Source organism: Sprattus sprattus, assembly GCF_963457725.1.
Source record: "Sprattus sprattus genome assembly, chromosome: 1".
NCBI lineage: Eukaryota > Metazoa > Chordata > Actinopteri > Clupeiformes > Clupeidae > Sprattus > Sprattus sprattus.
In genome coordinates, this window is record NC_137920.1 from 66832142 (window position 1) to 66858034 (window position 25893).

General features: G+C 42.1%; 2 protein-coding genes across 2 annotated transcripts; one reads left to right on the forward strand and one right to left on the reverse strand.

Annotated features, from left to right (window-relative positions):
- Positions 1-3191: 3191 nt before the first annotated feature.
- On the forward strand, positions 3192-15254 carry zswim7 (zinc finger, SWIM-type containing 7; the record flags this gene model as incomplete). Its single annotated transcript, XM_080836257.1, has 5 exons — positions 3192-3383; positions 3806-3827; positions 4348-4450; positions 12561-12665; positions 15138-15254. The coding sequence occupies exons 1-5, from the start codon at positions 3305-3307 to the stop codon at positions 15252-15254; spliced, it is 426 nt and encodes a 141-aa protein (XP_080692383.1). The 5' UTR covers positions 3192-3304.
- A 1739-nt stretch (positions 15255-16993) lies between these two features.
- On the reverse strand, positions 16994-24185 carry adora2b (adenosine A2b receptor). The gene is made up of 3 exons (XM_080849919.1): positions 24105-24185; positions 23325-23796; positions 16994-19243 (listed from the first exon to the last, which is right to left on the reverse strand). The coding sequence occupies exons 2-3, from the start codon at positions 23648-23650 to the stop codon at positions 18538-18540; spliced, it is 1032 nt and encodes a 343-aa protein (XP_080706045.1). The 5' UTR covers positions 23651-23796; positions 24105-24185; the 3' UTR covers positions 16994-18537.
- Positions 24186-25893: the final 1708 nt, after the last annotated feature.

The following is a 25893-nucleotide window of genomic DNA, read 5'->3' on the forward strand; positions in this document are numbered from 1 at the left end:
CGTATCCTGAGGAGGCAGGAACATAGCATTTCATGATTTCCAATTTAATAATGAAATAGGCCTAAATTACATGAGATTCGATAAATAAGTGGGATACGGGATAACGAATAGTCCACCAATCAGTAGGCTATGAGAAAATGAATTCCAACAGGACGAAGCTTGCTATAAGAATGTGTATAACTTATAGCCTACTGTACTTCGTCATATTTCGCATTTTAAACGCATGAGAGCCGTTAAGACTCAGTTTTACAGTTTTACTCAGCTTAATTGTGTTTCGTGACCATTACCACTCTTGTTAAGAACCTTTGGCATGAGGGTGGAGGGCAGTGGTGCTATGGTAAACCACAATAGTCCATGGGCCCGAACCTGAAATTTCACATATCGGTACCATCTGGGTGGGCAAAGTCTAGTTGCTATTTTGTTATACATCCCTACCTAGATTATGTTTTGATGTGATAACCCTTTCAGAGTGGCAGCTTTTTAGTGGATTTCACCTCTTGAACAGAGAGACCCCTATCAGGCTAATGCGGAAAGATGAATACCCCAGTCATCATGTGTAACTGTACCATTATACTATTAACTAGTCTCCATTGAAATAAAACCACCAACAAATACTTTTAATGGCCTCCTATGTAGTACTTGAACGGTTCACATTGTCAATTTTATAAGGGTGTTTAGTCTACTTTTGCGAAAAGTGCAGTTTCAAATAATAATATTTAGTGGTTCTCTCTTCAAATACAATATTAAGGAAAATGTAACTAAATAGTAGACCCTCAGTTTGTATATAATCAACCAAGGCCTCTAGGCCACAATTATTATGAGCTTCACATTATACAGGCAAACATGATACAGGCATGTAACATAGTTTAGTTTAATTTTTCTTATTACCAGTCCTTCAAAACGCACCTTCCATGTAAAACTGTTTAATTAGTGGTCTGACGGTGCATATGTTTGGATGATGCTACACTTGTACACCATGCTCACTTAACATCAATTGGCATCTTCTATGTAGCAACAATACTGATGGTTTAAATAATAGTGCTATTTAACATTGTTTGTTAGAGAAATTAGAATTACAACTGTACATATTGGGAAATATTGGGTCCACACCCTCAACCTAGGACTCAGTCACCAACATTTGAGTCTGTTAACTCGACAGTGGGTTCTTTCTCACTGGGTTAATTAGAACAGGTTGGCAGTTTGCACATATCTGTGCACTTCAGGCCATTGGTGAGACATATCCACTCATCCACTCAATCGCCACTTCCCATCATCTTTGGTGGTCCACCCACTTTCCTTGGGATCTGGCATGGAGCGTTGGGTCTTAGAGACTGCCTCCATATTGCAGCCTGATAGTTAGCATGCATTGCATTGCATGCATTAAGACGCAATCCTCACACAGTGGGAGATCACTGGACTCTGCTTCGCCAAGTCTAGCAAGAGTTGGTGCCGAAGGGTGTTCACATCTGTTGTGCGGGTAGAATACACATACATACGGCATGTGTTCTCTTGCAGCTTCTTAAAAAGCTCATCCGACACATCCTAAGAACGTCAAGCTCACAGAAGGCCTCTTGGAAGGTCTTGTCAGACTTCAGTAGCTTCAAGGCACCTCTCTTCCCACGGCCTGCAAAGGCACTGATGGTGTCACAACCAATGAAGGCATGCAAAGCAGGGCATCAGAGACACCACATCCTAGCTATTGGCCTAGCTTCGCTATGTACAGCAACCTGGTTCTATTTTGGGTTCCTCATTTCTGAAAGATAGGACAGGGAATGTTCTTGTTGAATCCTAAGCATAGGACCAACACACCTGTGTCCTCATCAGTGAAGACAAATGCTTTGTAGCCAGACTCTGCTGCATGGAGAGCATGTAACAGCATGCTAGTGTCAGCTTCTTCCTGGGAAGATTTGAGCTCTGTTACCTCCTCCATTAGTTCTTTGGTGAGTTTGAAGCAGAGTTCATCACATGTGACATTCAACGCCTTGTTCTGGCGTTTTTCTCTGTGTTTGGGTCCCTTCCATTCATCGACCAATAATTTAATTAGACTTGGTTTAATGGAGGAACCGCAGAGCAGTTTCCTCCATTGTTATGTTGTGACCGGGTGCTATGTTCTTGAACTGAATGCCTAGTTCTGGACCTCTGTTGGCTCTTTCTGTGTCTTCTATGAATGTCCTCTGTTGGCTCTTTCCGTGTCTTCTATGAATGTCTCCTTGTAGACATCATAGACAACATCAATTAGTTGTTTCTTGGCTCCATCATGGAGGACCTTGGCTGGGGCTGATTCTGCCAGCTATGTGAAAGTCTTGTCATCCCCCTTTCACCTGCTACACCAAGCTCATCCCATCGATGATGGTTGTTGATGGTTCTGGGATAACGTCTACAGGGGCAACGCTTTTCTCCAGCTCTCTCGCTACAGCAGCTCTACCAAAATGATATAACTGTTAAGATGATATTAGCACATGTGCGATTTGGGGAATTTTCAGTGAAAACTGTAATATAGCCCAAAAATATGAAAAGCTGCTTTTGTGCAAGGGTTATCATATATTAATATACTTATATCAGTCCTACAAACAACTTAGTATAGATAAAGTTTTGCCCCCTCAGATGGTAGGCTACTAATATGTTGTCTGGCCCATGGACTACAACAGTTGTGAACGCATAATTTTTTTTGTATCGTCCTGAGTCTGGAAATGTGTATTGATATCTGGTGTCAGTGCATCAATTACGTATTGCCACCCCTATATCCTAGTATATCTCACACAATAGAGTTGCTAAAATACATGTAAATGTAAATACAACTTACAAAAAAGACAAAGTCCTTCATCAGATATCCTCTAGGAGTGAAGGTTACAGTTATGGTCAGACCTTGATTGAGCACACTCTGCGGATCAGGGGAATTGTGTGGGGATATAGAGACTTCTCAGGAACTGTACTAGTACTACAGAGCTTCTTTGGCTACACTCTACTCAGCCTGCCGAAATCGTCCTTCACTTTTTTACATCAGGGGCAGTGGGTACAACGGAAATTGCGTTTAGAGCCAGATCGGACACCGTAATAGTGTTGAGCAGAGAGGGAAAAACAAACGTTTGACGTCTGTGGCAAGTAAAAGACGAAGACAACGCTAGGTGTTCATGTGTTGTTAAATTCAGGTTGAGAAAATAAGGCGACGCTCGCCTATAATATTCAAAATTGCGGTGATGTACCACTGCGGGTTTAGGGATGAGCTGTTTATTTGTCCATAAAGTTAACTTACTTCATATATCTAAGCTAACAAACAAGCTAACTTTAAACCTAACCACACTTCATGCCGTCCTCAATTCTTCCATTGGTTGCCAAACAGTTGCTAACGGACATTGAAAAAAGTTATAAGGAACGATCTCAGCGTGAGTTTGAAAATGATTTTCATCTGCTTTGAATGTTAGAAACGAACGATTTAGTCAGAGAAGACGGTAGCTAATCAGCTGTTCGTGCTTTAAAAGGAATAACATCACAAGGAAATTACAAGTTGTCGCTAATGTTGTGAATTTACTTAGATTTCATCCTGGATGAGGAATAACTGGTGGTAATGATAATTCCCCAAAGTATATCTGCATCTGACTCAATTTGTGTTGTTATACTAGTTGAAGTGACTGGCTAAGTTTGCAAAACAAGGTGTGGACACTTGGGGGAGCCACCTCTACAGCACATTTCCTGTCTCGAATGACAACAATAGCCGAATTAGCTATAGTTGCGTGAGCAAATGTGTACCATTATTGACGTTATGTGAAATTACAATGTTTAATACACTTCTGTTTTTTTTTTGTAGTTCCTGATGATCTACTCATTGCGTGAGTATGACTTGCTTTCACCCAGCACACGTTCCCCATGGCCGAACGAGGTTGAGTCTTCTATCATAGGGGGCTGTTTAGCCCTGTGGTGAAGTCTCTGTGTGTGTGCACATGTGTGGCTCTATCACGTTCTCATTAGCACTAGCTAATCTCACTGATCACTAGCACTAGACTAGACTCACACTTTTGTACTAGTAGCTTCCACTGTCAACCTCAACATCTCAGCGATGGTTCGGTCACGACTTATATGTGAAGAATACTGCTGACCACATGCATAGTATTTTACACCCCCAGTCTTCACAAAAAGAACGCAAAACACTTCTGTGACACCAGTCCTTAACACAAGCAAATGATAAGCCAGTGAAACAAACCTGAGTGATAAATGGTGTGAACTTAGTTTATGCCCCGTTTTGCGTGCCCTGGCTCTTTATGTTATTGTGGTACTTACTGGTACTGTGATAATTCTTGTGTTTTTGGATGCACTTTTCAACTGTGTATTCAGTGTCATGTTTTCTTTTAGGTTGCGGTCTGTATTTGGGTCTTGTGCTCTCCAGGCCCTGGACCTTGTTGATCAACGCTCTGTAACCTGTGTGTCATCTCCTAGTGGCAGAAGAGTGTTTCGGGTAAGAGACTGGCCTTTACTCATCCTGCCTGCCCCTCGGTTTTACAGTCATGCTTACTGTGACTAAGTATGTTTATGTCTACCAGAGTGCACACAATTACTGGACAGTATCGAAGCAGAGATTACTTTTGAAACACTTAACACACTTTTGAGTCAGGGGAATTATACCCATTCATTTCCATTCCTTTCTATTGCTTATGTTCATTTGTACAATCCTCAGCTACCGCCACAGGGCAAGTGTTGTTTGGTCTTACTATCGGTTTATTTCACTGGCTCCAGCAACAGTTGACCACTTTGTCTCTCTCCCTGACGGGTTGACTATGAGACCGCATGACACAACCTCACCCTGCAGAAGCATGTTTGGATCAGTGTCAACATATCAGCCTTTACTGACAGAACTCCTCTACCATGTAGAGCCTATGTGTTTTCCTGTGAACACACACACTCGTTTTTTTGCTCTCTCTTCATATGTCTATTTCTGTAGTTAGAAAAAGAAGAAGTAAGTCATAACCGTGGTCACGCATCAGTTTTAGATTCAAACATTTTAAAAACTGATTTGGGTGTGCAGGGCTGTCCGCAATAAGACGCCAAAAGAGCTATGGTGAATGTTTTATCTAATGAAGGATGTCTGGGGTTGGAATCCTCCTCATCACATCCACAATTGCTGTCCAGCTCTGTCAAGGCAAGAGAATGTCATTGCCAAACACTGTGTTCTTGTTCCATAACATCCTTAAAGTTGTTTATATCTCTGAAGTAAAATGTAGTTCTTACAAAGGACTTAAGAATGACAGATGGTGCCAGTTGACGTTTACATTTCGGTAAAGGCAGTTTTCACGTCTTTGAGTTTTCATTTCCTCGAAGTGCCCCCTGTATTACCTTTAATGGACTTCTGGTGTGGTGGTGGCTCAGATGTCTAGACATGGCTTTGTTCACACATCATGAAACGGAGAAGTGACCACACTGGTGAAAAAGGAACAATGTCATGTTTCCGTATTGTTGTCACAATATTGTTTTGCCAGATTTATCTGCAGAGTATTTTCTTTTTGGCTGGCCCCTTTTTCATGGGGTTACTACTACATCTGAGTTTATTTTGTTTGTTTAGCTAAGATTGCCCGTGTGCAGAACCCTTCTGTGAGTCACGATGTGGGGACAGATTTAGCCGTTGATATCTTAACTGTTCCTTGCCCTGGCTTCAACTTAACATCTTTATATGTTTGTGCAGTCAGCCTTCTTCGTCATTAGAACATTACCTAACCCCTTTTCCACCTCTGAATATTGAGTAGCTATGGTAACTGGCTAGTAGAATTTTTGTTTTTGTACGTTTTTAGTAGTTAGTTTTTAATTTTTCCTGGTGATCTATCTTGTCCTGTAGTGTACTGTCTTTACTGTATATTGAAGTACAGCCATATTCACAAGTTAGTTATCAGAACAGGTGAAAATGTGTAGCCTCCTATAAAAGATCACATGTTCAAATCATGTGTTGTGTGTGTGGAGGGAGCTCATAAGTGTGCAAGTGTTTTAAAGCTACATTTTTTATGTTGTCTGGTTTTGCTATGCCATGGACCAGGGGCTATTTTAATGATTTGGAGGCAAGAAAAAAGCATCCGGTTGATGTCCTTTATGTACTGTAGTGTGCGTTCATGCATTATGTTATGTTTTCTCGAAATGAATAGCCCGCAATAAATTTGCGTCAGAGTTGACATGTATGCTTAACACAATCATAGCAAGTGCACAAAAAGCACTTTTTAATTAGCAAAGTCACAGAACTAAAGGACAGACCCAGATACTAACATATCACCAGGCCTAATGTCTATCAGATGTCACTCTTCTAACCGACAACAACCACATTCATACAAATACAAAAATATTAACAATCAATCCCCTCTACCACCAAACAAGTAAAATGCCAAATAGAGAAACTAGCACAATAAGTCAACAAATACAATACTCATGATGCCAGTTGGTAAGCTGATAGCCACTTCCACAAGCAGAACAATGCCTCCAACCTAAATACAAGGATGCTGGAAAGCATTTCTTTAAATGTTGACTGTTCCAGTGTCAAGTTGTTTTTTAAGACTTATTGTCGATATATACTTGCCTACCCTTTCCAGACATTGACCACACAATGAAGATATATAATTTGCCAAGGTGGGAAGAAAAAAAACCTAAAATACGTGTGCCTACCCGAAGTGCAACGTAGCAGGGATGAGTCGACGCACGGGGCTATTAAAAGTTTGAGGTGGCTGGTGTGTCAAATATAGCTAGCCGCATTGGTGGCCGTCGGCTTGTGAACTGTGTGTTGTAACCCGCAGCAGGCAGACGTTTTCTATGAAGCTACAGTATAATGGATAACTATATAATTACCACTATGGCTTTTGTCTTGAATTTGCAGTCTTTCAATTGCGTTAAGAAACTGTTGCACTTATGTTGTTGGATGGTACACGCCGTGACTGGCTCTACAACAGTGCGGACTAATATTAATATTTAAGACGTCTACTGCCCCACATGAAACCTTGGACAGTTATTTCCAGTTTCGCCACAAATTCACAAGGCCCCAAGCAACTGCCTACCTATGTCATGTATGCATCATTTTCTCCTGAAAGGTCATTTCTCGGGGAATGCGTAGTTTAGGGTCTGCGTAGTTTGTTCAGAGGGAGTTCAAGCTTTGAAGACTCCTCTGACATAGCTGGGTGTGTCTGCTGGGAAAGCCTTCATTAATATTTCATTTCAAATGTCATGCTGTGTAGAGATCAACCTACCCAATAACACCAATTGCCCCGGGGCCCTGTCCTTAGCCTTCCTTAAATCTGATTGTCACAGTGCTCACTGAGGCCCCCTCTCGCCACCCGTGAGTCTCAGGCCTCGGAGGAATGGAAGCTTGTGAAGGACACACTTTCACAAGGACTTTCACATCCTTGTGTTGTAATGGTGAGAGAGCATGGTGGGTCTGCTGAAGTTAGGCATCCTTGATCCTCCATAAAATCGCTCTCTGTCTCTCTCCTTCTCTCTGCCTCTCTCTGTCTCCCTCCCTCTCCATCGCTGTCTTTTTTTTTTTCTTTCTCGGTGTGTTTGTGTGTTTAAAAGGAACTGTGAGGTACAGTATTGATTATCTGTCTGAGAGATGAATCCTGAATGAGGACACATGGGGGGAAAAACACAGCTGCATACAGTATCTTCCATGTTTATATGTGGACCAGTTTTTGTGTGCCAAGTCAGAAAACAGGATAGACAGAGGAGTGAATAGATAACTGATTTAAACAAGACTGTATATACGTGCATATTCATTTACATTCTGTGGCATTTTTCAGAATGATTTTAAGATTAAAGTTTTCTGTTGTAGCGAGTGTGTGTGTGTGTGTGTGTGTGTGTGTGTGTGTGTGTGTGTGTGTGTGAAGGAGCAAGAGGCAGAGACATTAGGTAGCTTCTATCAATACTGTTTGTCAGATCCTACAACTTGAAAAATGATGGTAGGTGACCCCCCACAGCCCTTACTACCTCATTCAATCTGTATACAGGCAGACTGTTCTGGCTGGAATATTAGCCTAATAGGGAAAGACAAATTATACAGTCAAATGCATAGTTTAGATCTCAAAGTAGAACTCAAGTGTTTTTACTGGGAAAGTGTGTGTGGGTGTGTCGATGATGTTAAGCTAACCTCGACAGCATATTCTCATAGGACAATGAGTGCCGTTGAAGGCTTGCTCAATGCATATGGTCTGCTATTCCATGTTGGAATGGGGGTCAAAAATCCTCCTGGGGTGGTGCGGTCTCTTGCTGGAGAGTTTGCGAGAAATTACTGGAATGGGAGATGTACTGGAACCGGTGGCCTCAAGTTGGGCTTAAGTCAAGAATGGCAAGTTGTGGTAATGAAGGCTGAATGATCCTCACTCCATCCAGAGAATGGTGGTGTATATTTCCCAAAAATCTCATTGAGCCTTGCTACTTCACACTGGCTGACACTAATGAATGTCCTGGCCTTTGTCTGCCCATAGATAATGCCCGGGCTTTGTCACAGCGGCTGCCTTGGCTACCTGAGCTGAACTTCTCAATGTTGGGGCGAGGTGGGCTGTGTTCAGCTGTGAGCCTCCTGATGGATGGTTGCTGCTTCTCTCAACCCTGACAGCTCAGAGTAACTTCCAATTTGGGTGGAGAACGTTTTTGGGATTTACTGCAATGCATTTGTTGTGCATGAACATACCCTCCCAAATGCCAGTTATATGTCTACTTTAAGATACTATTTGTATGTAGGCTACTTACATATGGAGCTTTGAAACATTGTCGGAACAATAGGTTGGTTTAAGTGTGTAAATTAGCTCCAAGCTGTGGAAGAGTTGAATCACTGCTGCATTCAGAAAAATGTAAACTCCAGATATATTTAATATATCTAAAAATGGATTATTATTTTAAATATATTTTTCTTTGCCTTCCTTTCTTTCGGTCATAATTTATTATTGATTGATTGATTGATTGATTGATTGATTTATTGATTGACTGATCTATTTATTGGGGAAACATTGCATCATGGTACAGACATTTCTCAAGTCTTAGTTTCCTTCCCTATCCTTGCACGGTGACTTTCCTGGAACACATAACAGTGTTTTTAGAATATTTAGTTCCAGGAAGTGGACAGCAAGAAGTGTTGAAGCATCAGATCTGCAGTGAAAAGCTACTAGTGTAGGTACCTAGGGGGGATAGAGTAACAGCTGTTCATTCACTAGCTGATCTTGAGGTTCTGATCAGTGGAGAATGAAGGGGTGGCCAGATTAATACACAATCACTCTCATGAGACACATGAACATTTGAAATAAAACCTATTTTAATTAAAGAAGCGTTGAATGGGATGTTTAAACCGTGGCCTAGATCACTTTGAAATGTGGTGATGGCCATCTGTGGTGTATGGGGGGTGAGGTGATGGTTTATGCACAAACCTCAAAGTTTTTGTCAGCCTGGGAGTGTCTGAGGCTAGAAGACTGCGGCACAGGCGAGCGTGTGTATGAGACGACGTGTGGGAGTGAGCCTGTTTTATCATTCTGGGCTGCGGAGGATGCGCCTCAGCAATATGAACACAGGCCAGAGTGATGACCCATAGGGGAAGAGTTATGACTTTGCCTTGAAAAACAATATGCAATGAATGAATGCACAGAGTAAATACCCAGGTTCTACAAGCTGATGATGTATACAAAGCCTTTCTATCCTGTTACTAGCACATGTCCCTCTTTCAAGCACCTCTTTCCCCATGTCTATTCCCTGTTGCATTGGAGGTTTTTATTGTTTCCTGTCGGTAATTTGGACATTAGCAGATCTCGGGGTGTACATCTGCTGAATGCTTTGTTCAAAACAATATCCATGAGAGAATATCAGTATTTAAACTGACCTATGTAAGTGAGTTTTTCCCTGGAAAAAGCCTTAAGCATAACAACACATTCACAAAATACACTGCAACTACGCCTAAGGTACCATTACAGTTACATAGATGAAATATAGTAAGACATAGTTTTTGTAGTGTGCTCTTGGCAGTGCAGTTTCTACTTTTCTTCTCCATCTCCTTTGGGATCCCCCTCTGTCATCTGTAGAACAGCTGGAATAGAGCTGTTCCTGCTAGTTTTCTTTGGCAGCTGCAGAGGGGCCCTCAGCACGCCGTGCTTCTTTTACCCCCAGGGCTTCCAAAAGCATCCCTTCCAGCTGGAATGCAGGCTCCGAACTCTTTTGGTTCTGCAATCCCGGAATCTTGTGTGAAACCCGGAAAGTAGGGATTGCGAACTCACAGCACATTTCCAGAAATTCCTGGATTTGGTGTGGATTTTTTCAGCCTTGAAGTGTTCCCAGTTAATGATTAGTCAATCTGTGGTAGGAATGCAAATGACTGGCCAGAACAACTTTGGCTCTTAGCATACATTAAATCAATGTCCTTGACAGTTGCCAAAGGGTTGGCTTCTCGAGAACAGCTTTGTCCCGACTGGGCCACAGTACAAGTCTCCCTCTCCTCCTCTTGCACTTAATAATCCCTTTGCTTGGGCTCAAGTAATTTTAACCCATCAACGGAATACCCAAGTGTGCTGAAGTGGTGCGTGCATGCTCCGAGTGATAATGTGAGGGTCCGTGGCTTATCCATCGCCTCCATCACTTGGGCTTTGGCACTGATTGTGGACTGCAAAATGAAAAGCCCAACTGAGCTAATGGAGCAGAAAAAAAAACGAAAATACCCCCCCCACCTCCACCCCTGGGAGGGGTGAGAGATTACATCATGTCTCGGCCTCGACTACCTTCTCCACCTCTTCTGGTGATGTGGGCACTGAAGACTGAAGACGCTGCAGTCCCCTCCTTTGTCACTTTGTACGAGCTCCAAACACACCTAATTGCTCTTACTGTGACTCATCTACAACGAGGTGTCACTTTGAGACAGAATGGGTATTTTTTTTTTTTTTTTTTTGGAGCTCAGCAGCGGTGTGATTTAGTGAAGCTCCGGCTCAGTGAATCAGTCTCCTTTGGGATAATGGAGTGCCTGGTGCCATCGCACAGGTCATTAGCCACGCTGATGATGGCTGATCCGTCTCCTCTGTTAATGTCTGCATGAGTCATAGGCTGTGAAGGGGACTGCTGCTTTCCTCCCCCAAGAGAGATTTAAGTCTCCTCTTCAAAGTACGAGACAAAGCCCAGTGCCTTCATCAATTTCACAACCTGTTTGGGCTTCATTTAGCCCATGGATTCAGCTGGCCCTTGACCCAGACCTGATCGTTTTGGTGTCAAACATGAGCCAGACAGGATGAAGCTCAAAGCACACAGGGAAGCTTGTCATTATCATCTCTTATGTTTTCTCTTGGGGTCATAGCAAGGCAGATATTCCCAAATTCCAGCATGGAATCTGTTTTCTTTTGTGAAGTGAGATGGAATTGAGGACCTTGTTATTGTTGTGTCACGCCTGAGGTATGCCTTGTTTGGGCAGTGTTTTCTGAATGTGTTGGAACATGCTCGCTGCTGTCCCCTGCGGAGGTCTTGTAACATTCAAAACACCAAGAAGTTGCTCCTCTTCATTCCTTATCACGTTCACTGCACTCAACTTGCAGATTGGATACAGGCTGTGAACTATTTTCAGTATCAGAGGAACAATTTAAATGTGATCGAGGGAGTTTAAAAAGAATACCAATAATAACTGTGGCGAGCCGGCCCAGAAGAATGGAAGCAGACACAAAGATCTTTGGTTAAACAGCAGGGTCCTATACCCTGCATAATCCCGAGAATCCCCATTTTTTGGCCAATGAACAGACAGAGATGGCAGGACACAGGATGGAGGTCTGGCATCACACTAACGCAGACCATGACGGTGGACAGAAACACTAACAGAAGGCAAGGCTAAACTAAACTAAGCTAACACATACACGCTACACACAGACCAAATAACAGCCACGCAAATACACGACACAAAAGTGAAGGCCTAATCACATTACTCCGGAACGATCCCACCACAAGTTCCATGCCCAAGGCATTATGAGGGCAAACTATTTACAGCCTAGTCAAACACCATCAGCACACAGAAGCATTGCATTACCCTTGCACACTACAGTTCTGTTCCTCTGTTTTAACCCTTTGCCTTGCAAATTCCCTGCTCAGAATTTGGATAGAGAGAGCCTTTTGGCTCACATTTGGGTCATATTCCCATGACACTGTACTTCCTCTGTCGCTACTTCCTCTAAAACCGTTTCATTTACGTCGCTTGAGTACAGGATGGTGTTGCTCTTCTGTCTCTTCTGCACTGCATTGACACATATCTGTTCCCCCGGCTGTTTGGTCAGGCTGTGGGATTTCCCACGCAGTGAAGTGAAGGGCACACTGACTCCCAGGCGTGGCTTTGGGCCACCAGCGGGAATGCCAGGGTTAGCTCTTGACGCAGCAGAGACGCAGTCTCAATGTGTGACCAGAGTGAGCTTTAAGAACTAGTTTGTGTGAACAGGTGGATGTTTTTGAAATGACAAGCAATATAGAGCAAAGAAGAATTAACTGTACATTTTCTCTCTCTCTCCCTCTTGCACTTTCTTTGTTCCATGTTCTGCTGTTTGGCTCTCTCTCATTCTGTTTCTATCTTCTGTTCGTCTTTATTCTGTTCCCTCCTTCAGGTACTGGGGGGCTCAGGGCAGCTGTATACCTGCTTCACCTCCTGCCACTATTGCCCATGTCCTGCCTTCTCCATGTTGGTGCTGAAGCGGAACACCAGTCTGCTGGTAAGTCTCCTGTCTCTCTCCCCCCCCCCTCCTCCCCCCCCCCCCCCTCCCTCCCTCCCTGCATCATATACACAGCTGATGGCCTCTAGGTAAGTACTCTGAGGAGCAGCCCAGTCCACCGCCACCACCTCCTTTTCTTCCCTGAATCTGGTATATCTGCAGCAAAACAAAAAAACAGCTTGTTTATTTCTCATCTGGTTTCTGCCCATAGCAGGCAGTTGATTGTGTGTGATTTCAGAGTCAATTTAACGTAATAGTAGCCTGAGTGCAGTTCCCTGAGGAAGAGGCCTAAAATGGACTTGGCTGTCTGAGAACTAGCAGAATGCAGAAAGAGGTCAAAGAGTCGTCTTCATATACTGGCATTGAAACTAGCAGTAAAAAGATAAAGTTAAAATGAAAAAAGTACCGTCTTATTTCTTGATGGTATCAATGTAGATTTGGTCAATGCATCGTCCCTGGTTATGAGGATCCAGACCCATCTTAACTGTCAAGTGAAAGTGACAGGGGACACTGTGAAACCACATGGCCAGACACCTCAGTGATGCTTTCTCGCTTCCCTTATAACACCTTAGGTTTTTCAACAGATCAGATCAGATCGCTAAACACTGACTTCTGTGGTGGTGGAACAGCACTAGAGGCATGCAGATGTGGCTGGGAGTTTCTGTGGTGGCAGAGCAACAGGAAAGAGGCGAGATCTGTGCAGGGGACTCAAAGTGAAAGGAAAGCACGTCTCTTGCCTCATCCTCATTTGGAGTTTACTTAGACAAGTTGTAAAAAAAAAAAAAAAGAGAGAACTTGAAAATGCTGTAATTTACGAAGTTCTCTATTTTGAAGACTTGGCACTAGTTTGTCGGAAGTTTGGGCATTTGGACATCTCCATGACTACTACGGAGGTTATGTAAGGCTACATAAACCTTGTTCTCATTTTACACAGTTGCTCTAACACTGGGTCTCATCTTGACTATTCCAGTTGTTGTTGCGATCAAAGAAATGAAATATAGTGTACAACATTAATACATTCATCAACGTTGACCCCTCCCTTAGCAGCATTCGTGTCTGATATGGTTTGTGTTGGCAAGCTTCGAGCATGTGTCCTTCTCTGTGCGTGGAAGTACAGTATGTGTTGTGCATCACTACCATCGTGTCTAGACTGGGGGCACATCTGGTTTAGATTATCCTCATGTGTCAAAGAGCTAGATTTAGAGAATGTTTTTAAACACACATATGCTGTGTGGGAGAGACAGAGAAAGTAGAATCATTGTTATGAAGTCATTGTAAAATTATTTTGATTTTGGACGTGTTCAAAGCCAGGAAGGATGACTCCAAGTCTGTTTCCCATAAAATCCATGATTTGTTGTTGCTGGGTGTGCTTTTAATCCTTCAATACTCAGAGAAATTCAATTGATTCCCATGCTTGCAACGCATAAACAATGAAAATGAGTTTTAAAGGCGGTGATTTACTCATTTCCGTGGGTGTCCCAGGATCGTAACCTCAGCTCAGAGAGGTAAGACTTAACTATAACCGTCACCAAAATCCCCAAGTGGTTAGTCATAACGCCTCAGAAAGGATGTAAGATTTGAGGGGTTGGTTGGTTGGTTTTAAAATCCGTTGCTCTAATTTTTTACAGGGCAGTCAAGTTGTTGAGTCAATTCAAAATGAAGTATTTGTTTTTTGAGTGTCGGGAGGATGTTATAACAGCCTGTCGCAAGCCACAATATTCTTTGGCAAAGTGGGAGCATTTGGAGAGGCTTGTGTTGATTCTGCTTAGGCTATTGTCAGCTTGTGTGTTGTTCATCTAGACACAGGGAAGTAACTTGTCATTGCAAGATGTTAAGCAACCCCATAGCACCATATTCGACTAGACTAAGGAGCCTGCTGTTGTGTGTGTGCCGTGTGGTCAACCAAACATCCTGTCAAGACTGACATTTGAGTTTCTCTCCTCATAAAGTCTTTAATTTAGACTGTTTGTTTCCCTGTGGTCAAATTATTGTTCTCTGTCACCGACCCACCCTGCAGCTCAGAAGCAGAGGGCAGCCACAGCACAGTGGTCTTCAGTGGTTCAGCTGCTTGTCATCAGTAGTGACTGTCTGCTGTGGGCCAGTGCAAGAGGAAAATAGGCTCCATTTAGAGACAAATGTGTGCTTGAATTGGTATATGAGAAAGCTTAGCTAAGTAGCCAGCCAGCTAAATGTTTACAGATAGGCTTGCATCTTCGAGGGATGAGGGAACCTGATTCTTGATCAATATTTAAGGAGTTATATATTTTTCAAACTAAATATCCTATCACCCTGCATGTAAAGAATAAATTACCTAAATGGATAAGAGAGGTTTTTAAATACAAAGTAGCTTTTGGGGTTATCTGTTGTGGGGGGATGTGTCTTGTGTTTGTGGGTATGAAGCAGTGTTTGAGCCCCTCCATCACCTCCAGGAGTTCTCATGACCTGTCCTGTCTTCTCATATTTATTCCTCAGTGTAAGCACATTCTGGCTGCCTGCCTGTGTCAGGCTATGGGGCTGTCCCAGCAAGAGCAGGTGTCCGACCAGGACATGACACGAATCCTGTCAGGTCAAGCGCACACTGACCTGTAGAGGACAGACTCCAGGACAGAACAACCAGAGACAGACGAAGCATGAGTCCACAGTGCTGTATCCATTTCCCTGCTCAGGTGAATGAGGGATAAAAGGCTTAGGTGATGTTGCTTCAGCTTTCACATTTTACTTTCCAGAGTTGAAGTGGAAAGGGATATGTTAAGTATATACAACAATATCACTTGCCTGTTGTTCAAAGGTCTTGCATTTTATAATAAACAAAAATGTTTTGGCTGTTGCCATTTTGTATCTCCAAATGAATATCTTAAATCAGTCTTCATTAACCTTAGATAATACAGACATATCAGTCAGTTCTGTTTTAATATGTAAACAGCAACTGATATCTGTATGCCAGTAATAGTTTTGCCTTCCGGACTTGATCAAGGAGTGCAGCATTTATTTGGTTCACAAAACACACAATGAATCACTGTTGTATAAACCACATGTATGTATTCCCATACAAAATACTGGTCTGATGTGTAATTTGGCAGATACATCCACTTTATTCCATAATTAATGTCATGATCAATATAAAAGTGTTGACTTTATATAAACATACATTTTATTAACAAAATAAGTCACAATACATACAGTTTAATTCATGTTAAATAACAGTACTGGTTTACATTTGTATTAAGAATGACAACTTCACCTTTGAGCATTGAAAACATTTCAACATCTGAACCACTGTATATGCTGTATATTACTGAAGCAAAGATTTTAAAATCGACATTTTTGTCTTTTGAAAAACACAGTTTATTTTCTCTTTTGTCAGTGGCAGGATTGTTAAATCTATGTCTATTCATACCTTGTGTTTTAATCGACATAAAAAAGGCCTTTCAATGACGACTACCAGAGATCTACTGGAATGCACAACAGTGAAAACAGATAAAAGGACAGCCGTGTAGAATGCAGTACAGGTTGGTCTCCATTGGAACGTCCACAAAGTCATTCCTGTAGTTTAGCCCTTTAAGTGTTAAATGAACCATTCCATCAAGCACTTACATGACACCCAGGCTAAGAGTGCTGCCCTTAAGACGTTTGGTATTTAACATAATTCTCAAGTTGCATCATTTTCCTTGAGAAGAAGCTTCTGGATAATGCCGTAAAAGCAACATTGTGATGGTACAGTCACTACTAGAGGCCAGCTGAAACATTTTTTTTTGTTCATTTTTTTAGTTTAGTTTTAAATTGTGGTGAAAACAAACACATTAATCACACATCAGTGCATTTGAAAGCTCGCCCAAGTACACATACAGTACAGTGCAGAACTAGGGGACTCACAGTTAAAAAGGAACGACATAATTATTTTCCAAATTATTTTGCAATCTACCCAGTAATCATTAAAAGCTCAGGGATTCCCTTTGTTGTGTTTTGCACAAGTCCTTCACTTGTACTTTTGTACTTCAAGCGAGTTTGACGAGTTAAATGTCTTCCACCCCCATAGATAATGTTTACAAACAACAAGCAAAGAAATCCTCTAGTCAGCTGCACTCTCTCCAATGTGTTGGAACTTTACATTCGTAGTCTGCTTATTGGGATGGCTACAGTTGTTGAAGCAGCTCTCATGTAATTATAGTTAAGGTCCTACAACTTTTTTTTTCTGTTAAAGATAGAAGCTGCCTTCATCATTTATCTTAATGTTTAAGTTGCGGGCTTGTTTGGGTATACCCTGATGTCCCTAGGGGTTCAGCGACTGCACACATGCAATGACAAACACAGCCCATGGCGTGGTGGTGTGACAGTTGGGCTGACAAGACCCTGCAGTCACAGCTGGGACCATGCTTTGCACATCTGTATGTGGGAACATTTGTCAGTATACAAGGGTAGGAAATAGTCACAGCTGGGGCTCTGGGGGTATAGGATCTAGATTGAAATGTGACCTCACATAAATTCAGAAAAGGGCTAAAATTGTTGGCTTCTCTCTTCAGAAAGTACACCTTTTATAATGATATTTCCTGAGCCTTCTGAGTTGAATCCAGAATAAGATTCATGTGTGCACACACTCACACAAGTCTAAATTCAAACATGTCAAACAAGTCATATTTCAATATTTTTGTCTTGTTTATCATCTTTTTAGTTCTTCAGGTTTTTTTGATACTGCAGACATAAAAGTCAGGTATTTCCTGCTTACACAGTTCCAAACGCGGCGTTTCCTATTTTCTTTTTTTCGGCATGACTCACATTTTTCTTTTACACTGTAGGAAAGCCAGCAGCTTGACTCCGATTCTCTCATGACGACAGTTGTATCCTTCTGTCAAGGCTTAGATAAAGGAGTGTATTTTCAAGTTTATATGTGAAGTTTGGGGTGAGTGTGATCTTCTATAGTGGAAGTGTATGGTGTAAGGATGAAGAGGTAAAAACCAATGGATAGTCCTACGTGACGGTTACCTTCAATTGGAAAATGATCCACAAAAGACAAGAAACGGCACCCGCTTTCAGGAATCCGACCAGTGGTCATGTGCTCACTCAATAAATAACAGTTCCAAGGCATTTCAATAACATGTATTTCAATAGCACGCCCTCTCATTCTTTTCTGTAAACATTCCTTTACACATGTTGTATAGCATTAAAAAATAACACTGGACACAAAATTGGGTCTTAAGCGGTCAAAGGTTAGCTGGCCTCCAGCTGGCCCTCTGTGGGCACTTTTCCACTGCAGGAAACTCGGGCACTTGCCAGGTGGTGCAAATGTTTGGAGCAAAGGCCCACTTCTCAGCCATTTCAGCCTTTTTAATTCCCATGGCAGTGCAGAAACTATGGACCTGATGTAGCCTTATATTTTGCCCTTTAATCGTGAAGTCAGTTCTGAGCAAAACAAAATCATTTCTCCAGCAGCAGCACCAACATTACACCCTTAAACGGGTTCTTAACAATCAATTAAATGGCTTCATGGCAACTCTAATTACTTGATAAATGAATAAACCAGCCCAACTATAGTAAATTAAAGCCTATATTTTAGCTGATGTTTAGTTTGTGTTCATTCAGTAACCTCAACAAGCTAACTATGTAAGCTATAATTTATTTTGCTGTATTTACAGTGTAAACTCTGGTAAATCTCGCTGGTTTTAAAATGCTGCTTGTTTTCTTCCACTCATGACATGTTTAATTCAAAAAGCCTCAACCATCACTGCAAGGGCCACACAGAAGTACCTACCCTCGAGGAGGTACTTATTTTGCCTCCCGGGAATGGCCCTACAGGGGAGGTTCCTGCTGTGGAAAACTGCCTAAAGGTGCCGGCCCCCCTAAAACGTCCTGCAAGTTCCTGCGGTGGAAAAGCGCCTTATAGGAGAGGGTCAATGGTCATGTTGATCGTGTCTCTGTGTCGCTGGCTGCCATTTGAGCTGAGGTACAGCTCATCCCTGCGACACAGGATGTGCCTCGACAGAATCTTCCGGAAGGTGACCCTGAAGTCCTGTATGCGATACGCATAGATGATTGGGTTGACAACCGAGTTGGCGTGCGACAGAATAATGGCCGTGTACATGACCTCCGGGGGCTTGGGCATTTGACGGTAGAACAGCGTGAGGCAGTTGAGGATGTGCACCGGCAGCCAGCACAGGGCGAACAGGCCCACGATGATGGACAGAGACTTGGCGGCGCGGATCTCCCTCTGCAGGATGCCGTGGTGATGGCTCTCACCGTTGCCCACGCTGCACTTGAGCTCGATCTGTCGCATCTGGTGGCGGGCCACCGTGAAGATCTTGACGTAGATGCCCAGCATGATGAGCAGCGGCGGCAGTACGCAGCCGAAGAAGTTAAAGTAGACCATGTAGTGCATGTCCACCACCTCCTCGAACAGGCATGTGAGCTGGCAGCTCTGCAGGAGGTTGCGGCTGCTGGAGTTGGCATACAGAAGGGTCCCATTGCCACATGCCTTGTCCCACTTATTCCAGCCCAGGAATGGCACAAGACCAATGATGAATGACAGGATCCATAAGATGGCAATGATCCTTCTGGCTCTCTTCCCTGTCACCAGCTCTTTATATCTACAGGTGAAGAGGAAACATGGGCATGGGCATGTTTATGATACAAATTGAAAAAAAAAGACTTGTTTAATTACATGCTCTAACATAACCATTTATAACCTTAATTACATGTTCTAACATAACCATTTATAACCTTAATAACAAAGATGAATTAACTTCTGACAGCTTTGTATAAAAATATGCTTTGTATGACAGCAGCATTTACAGTATACAACAGAAGTGAGTACACCCTTCACTGTCAGGACAATGCTTTCACTGTGATAGTCCTGGCCAGGTTCACACCAAACATGTTGGACCCTATCTGAGCTGAACTAATAAACCAGGCTTCTTTTCATGTTCCTAAGAAAAGATTTATCCTGCAGTTTTGCGCCGAAGAAGTGTTTGTCTCTGATAGGGCCCATCGCATTTAGCGTGAACCTGGCCTGGACTACCACAGTGAATGCATAGTCCCAACAGGGAAGGGAACATTTACCTGTAACTGTTAAGGAGACACTGGTACCTGAGTTTCATTAAAACAGAAAAGCTATCTTACATATAACATTTATAGGCAACCTAACTAAGTGGAGTTTCCTAAACATAAAGTGTGAAGTTTGTCTGAGTCTCTCAGGATATGACCTTTACAACATTTGGCCTTTCTGAGTTAAGTTACTAATCTTAAACACCCATGGAACATTTTCATTCTGTGAGCCCTTTTCAGCACATGTTTGTTTTGAGCATTCTGAATTAGGATCGGTTTTACTGTGGACAATTTTTTCCAGATGGTTTTGAGTATAATTTCGAAGCATAACAACCGTTTCCTTGTCCTACTATTCCTGGGGTACCTAATGCAATGTATTGATGTTTAGACTCTCTAGGCAGTTGCTAATTAAGGACAGTGTGGAAAAGAAAATTTGGGGGTTGATGGACCAATGGATGTTTGAAAGAGAAAAATAATAGAAGATATGGCACATTCATCTCCATTATTCTATCCTAAATTCTATAGGCATTATCACAATGACACTCATATGAGAGAGACTGCGGTAAAACTGAATAACAATCCCCCTTATCTTGCCTGAATCTAGTCTTGTGTACTGATCACAAGACCTAGGATGTTCCTTTGATGCAGAATGTTTTTGTATGTTAGAACAATATGGAAACACAAACAGGGATAGCTATTAGACTAAACAAAATGTCTGTTCTATTTTTAAGCAAGCTTTTTAGACATTATGAATCTACAGGTTGCATTTTGTTATTAATTTAAGAACATTAATTGCTCGACGATTTTGTAAGGTGATCATTCAGACAGTCAGAAAGTTGTTCTTGTTTTAAATCATCTTGATGGGCAATTCTTAAAAGTCATAATGACTCAATTGTTTCTAAGTCATCATGAGATGGTTATCTAATCCAAATGCGGGCTCTCAAAGCTTTTGTCACTCCACCCACCAACTCAACACTCATCAGCTCTTCCAAGACACACGGCTCAGTGAAGCAGCAGTGATTGATTCAACATGCCAGACACCTCTCACTGCTCTTGAGATCCATGAGGGCCTTCTGAAAAAAACTGCTGCTGAGGACCTCTTCATCTTCCTTTTCTTCCCTACCCTGTCATTCAGCCTGCCTCTACAACACCCACATACCCTCCAAAGATCCCCAAATAATGAAGGTTGTAAATACAAACAGCCTTGCATTCACTTAAATTATACCAAATTGGGGCTTTGTGGTTGAGATTGTTTTGCCAGTTAGCAGCTGACAAAGCAGCATTCAAAACCACCCTGATATGGCAAATACAGCTCCTGCCTTATCCAAGTAAATGCGATTATGCCACTGAGAGTGATAAAAGGCTATAAAACATTGAATTTGCAGTGCAATGAATGAATCTGCAACCCTTTACAGAACATTGCATTATTATAATAATATCAGTACTTTTCAGGAGAATCTAATACCTCCATTTGAATACCGAGTTTTAATGTGCAGCACATCCAAATTTCTCATCAGAGTTCTGACAAATAATGAATCATAAGGTCTGGTTACCGCTCTCTGTTCCCTGCATTTAAACCCTTTATCATAAAACATATACCAAGAGCATGTGGGCAGTGTGCTCTCTCTCCTCCTCTCCCTCATCCCCCCCAGCCTACCCCCCTCTTCGGGCACATGAATGGAGGAGCGAGCGGATTAGTTCTGGCATGACGACAGGCCACTGGCATCCCTCACTTCCCCTCCCTCTGTTTTACCCACACTCCATCCCCTGCGTGTAACCCTCTCGTAACCCGGCTGTTCCAACGCTTCCGTCCAGCCCAGCAGTGGTTTCCCATTTAAATAACATGCAGAAATCAAAAGAATGCACACAGTTGCTTCTAGGACTAAAACCACAGCCTTGTCTTAAAAATGGATGAAAGAAAATGCATGGATCCCATGATGCAGCAACGATAGATTCCTTGTTGAATTATACACCCCCTGCAGTACTTACAGAACACTTCATAAAGAGAGTGATGGATTTGAAAGATAACTGACCAAATCAATATGATCTTGTAATGTGCCTTCTGCCTTTCAGCCAGGGACCTCATTACATTTAAAGAGTCCTGCTATGAATCACAAGACTTAAGCGATATTCTGCTGACTGGTTCAAAGGCAGAGATGCGGAACATTGACCAGCGCTTCACAGTACACCTTGCTACAGTGGTGACAGATGCGTGCAGAAATGATTGGTAAGGGTGGGGACAGTTGTGTAAGTACTCTGTGCAGTGTCTTGTGTGTTTAAATAGGACCTGACGCACAACACTTCTGAATGGGGGGGGACCTCCTCGTATGATCCTTTGAATTTGTGTTCAATGAAAGAGCATCATTGCCATTCCAAGTACTGTTACGCAATGTGAGTCCTTCAGTTTGGGGGGGAAAGCAGCTCTCAGCAGACTCTAAGGCTTTGCAACCAGAAAGAAAAGAAAGGGGGGAAAGGGGAAAAGGAGGAGGGATTTGGGATTATAGGGGGAGGATGGTGTTGGCACTATAGTCGGTAGGGAAAACAGTAAGGTTAGTTTCTTTCATGGAACTTTTGGAGCTTTGAGAGCCTGTGCTTGAACATAAAGTTCTCTGAGACCCAGAGAGGCCTGGACCGGTTTGAGGTAAGGTTGTGTGAGGTGCTGGGCGGTGAGGAGTGCTGTGCTGAATGTCGCTCTCCAACCCTTCCAACAGAGGCAGCTGTGAAAACATGATCTATGTACAGTCTACTCTACCACTTCCACCAGAGCCAGCTGTGAAAATACCATGATCTGAGAAAAGTCCACAATCTAAGCTCTTTTGACCCTCGCTTTCTCTCACATACAGACTTTTACGAAGAGACAAACACACAGACGTCATGTCATGCACTCAACGCTCTCATAAAAGTAGGAGTAGGAAAAGAAATGTGCCTGGGGGGACAGCTGGATAATACTATGTTTTGTATCTGCATATATGGAAATAGATGCACATACATGCATATAATGACAATAATTGTCAGCATACTTGAGAGTTTTCCAAAATGGTTTCATTTATTCCTCCTCATGGCCCCCTATGCCATGACATTGGCTAGCTTTTTTTAAATATTCTTTTTTGACAATGTTTGTAGGCTACTATTTTGGCCTGCTGCCTTTCCTTTGGCCATGCTTTTACAAGTAAAACCCCAAATATTCCGAGACTATGTTCTTGTTTTAATTCTCATGACTTAATTTGGAGACTGATAGATACTTCCACAAGAATTTACTTAAAGACCGCAGCATACTCAAATGGTTATTTCCCTCGAACATCACGGGATGTTTATTGTACTATTTTAACCTGCATACTGCTGAAAAGTACACTGCTAAACTGCCTTCCCCCCAAACACAAATTGGAGAAAAAAATGACTCTTTAGCATTCGCAATTTCTTATCTAATCAAATTGGACGCTTGATAGAGTGAAATTATATTGTGCTATGACAGTGCTGTTCATCAGTTTTACTGTCAAGTTAAATTACAAATAAATACAAACAGCTTTAGACTGTCACCTTAGAGTTGGAAATCTTTTTACATTTATTTTCTAGTCATCATAAAAGGAAACCGCCAAGCATATAATAGGCTACCAAGTGACTCACCTTAGGGGAATTTTAACCGCCACATATCTGTCAATTGCCACTGCCAGAAGACTAAATATTGAACTTTGGGTGAGTACTAAAACAAAACAAGCGAGGAAAAGGCATCCGTAGAAATCCGCAGGCAGACCAATACTGATGGTGATTGCAAAGGGTATGGCCAGGCAACCGACCAAGATATCTGCCACTGCCAAAGACACCAAAAAATAGTTCGTTGCGTTCTTCAGTGTAGTGTTGATTGCAACAGCCCAGCACACCAACACATTGCCGCCGATCGACAGAACAGCAATTATCAATTCAATGGCAATGTAAATATGTGGCCAATTCATCTCCGCGAAATTTTAACATATGTGCATGGGATCGTCGAAAAATTCTTCATCAGAGTTCATTCTGACATGGGCTTCCCAGGAAATAAAGGCAAAATCTTGCGATAATCGACTGAATTGCCAAATATGCGTTCTGCGTAAACTGCCATCTGGGAAAGTGGTAAAGAAGGAGGAAGAAATTAATTACATGAGTTTACTCAAACAAGATCTGCACATTATAGCTGACACTGCATATCATACAAATGCTTCCATTACATTTTTCATCATGTGAGAGCGACATTAAAGTAGGCTACCAGCAAACACTTGCTCTTTGCTTTGACTAACGTTGCTGTTGATTCCAGATGTGATTATGTCAACCAATTATGGCTGTACAAAACTTGAGAACCGTTAAGTGTGACAGACTCAGAACCTCAGCAAGTCGGTAATCATTGTGTGGAAACACAAGAAAGTTTCTTACCTCACTTTACAAAACTCCCATGCCAGTGTTGTTCACAAATCGTGGAGCGCGTAACTTAGACCGACCTCCGGTTTCATGTTGCGGCCGTAAGGAGAACCCAGCTCGAGACATGGCTTTTCAAGCAGCTCCACGAGAAAAAAGATGATCTTAGTCATAGCCACGCCCCACCACAATGCCTAAACACATGTACATGACTGTACATGAGTAGGTCGTAAAACCTTGGTTATAAATAATGACTATACCTGATAATTTACCAACAAACCGAATCATGTAAGAAATTGTGTTATTTTAATTGATTAAATTGAAACATTGAAATTCATCTTTATGCCGTTATCCATTCCCTTCACCTGCTTAACGAGTTCATACGTCTGGATCTGTTTTCTTACGTTATATCTGCAATGTAGACACATGTATGTAGACCTATTCTTAGAATACATGTCATATTTTTCCATAAATATAATAATACATCACATTTAATTGTAATTGTCAGACTTTAATCGCACAAGAAGCGACACACTGCACACGTGAATACATGGAGGCGACACAGGACACACACACACGCACAAGAAGGCCTGAGGTCGTTTGTGAATGTATCTACTGCATTTATCCCATCCTGGACTGTCCTTCCTCCAGGACCCCAGGAGCAGTGGGCAGCCTTTAGGCGCCCGGGTACCAGGTAAGCTGAACCGTCTGTCTTGGTCAGGGACCGACAAAGAGTGTTCTGTTGCATGTTTTTTCTGTTGGGGTTCTAAGGGGAAGAAACCCCTTGTGAACACGGGGAGAACATGCAAACTCCATATTTACACAGCGCGTTTCAAAATTCTTAAGGGTTGAGGTGTTAAGACACGAAAAAGCTCCAAACATCCAAATTTGTGGCTTTCCAGTTGGCCTGCACATGGTCGGCCTCTAGGTAACCTAACCATGTACAACCTTGGTGTGCATTGCAATAGTTCAAAAATCGATTTATTTCTTGTCAACTCCAGATGTCCTCATAGTAACATCAAATAACACATTTGGCACAGTTATACTAAGGAGTCATTTTACACACAAGGAAAATGAATCCTTAATACACACACCATTATAGACTCCGGTAGGAAGCTGACACCAACTTTTGGAGTGACAAAAAACTTTATTATGAATACTCATTTTCAGCTAGTTCACATTTATAGTAAAAACCAAACTTGCAAATAGAAAATATACACACTTTCCTTAAAATTCTGGTTCAATATTGCATCAATAAATAATGACAATCCTTTAGATACAGGCATGGAAGATGAGAATTAGGAGAAGTTTCCATGATTTCATCAAATAAATGTAAAACATGAAAAATAATATAAACAGAGAATGGTTCGTGACAGTTTACCTTATCTACATTGATTTAAAATGGATCTAAAACCACAGAAACCTAATCTTCGACCACAACACTATTATTCTTTCAACAGTGAGTGCTAGCTGGCTTTCAGCCACTGGTAGTCAAGGCGTGACATGACTCATGCGGGCTCTTCCTCCTCTTTCTCGTGCGTAGTAACTCAGCTGTTGTGATGTTGAAATACTGGAGCTAATACCATGTGAGTAGTGTTTGCATTCAAAGGTGGATGGTTCAGAAAAAAATGTCACCCATAAATAAACCTTAAAAACTTTCAAGCACAGTTTTAATGACATCTTTAACTGTTTTAATGTGGCATCATGGGGTGTTATTGCATCGCTGGTTTCCTTCCAAGAGATGTTTTTGAAAAATGAATATGATATGAATAACAATTGTCTTGTGACAGTTAGACCAACACGCGAA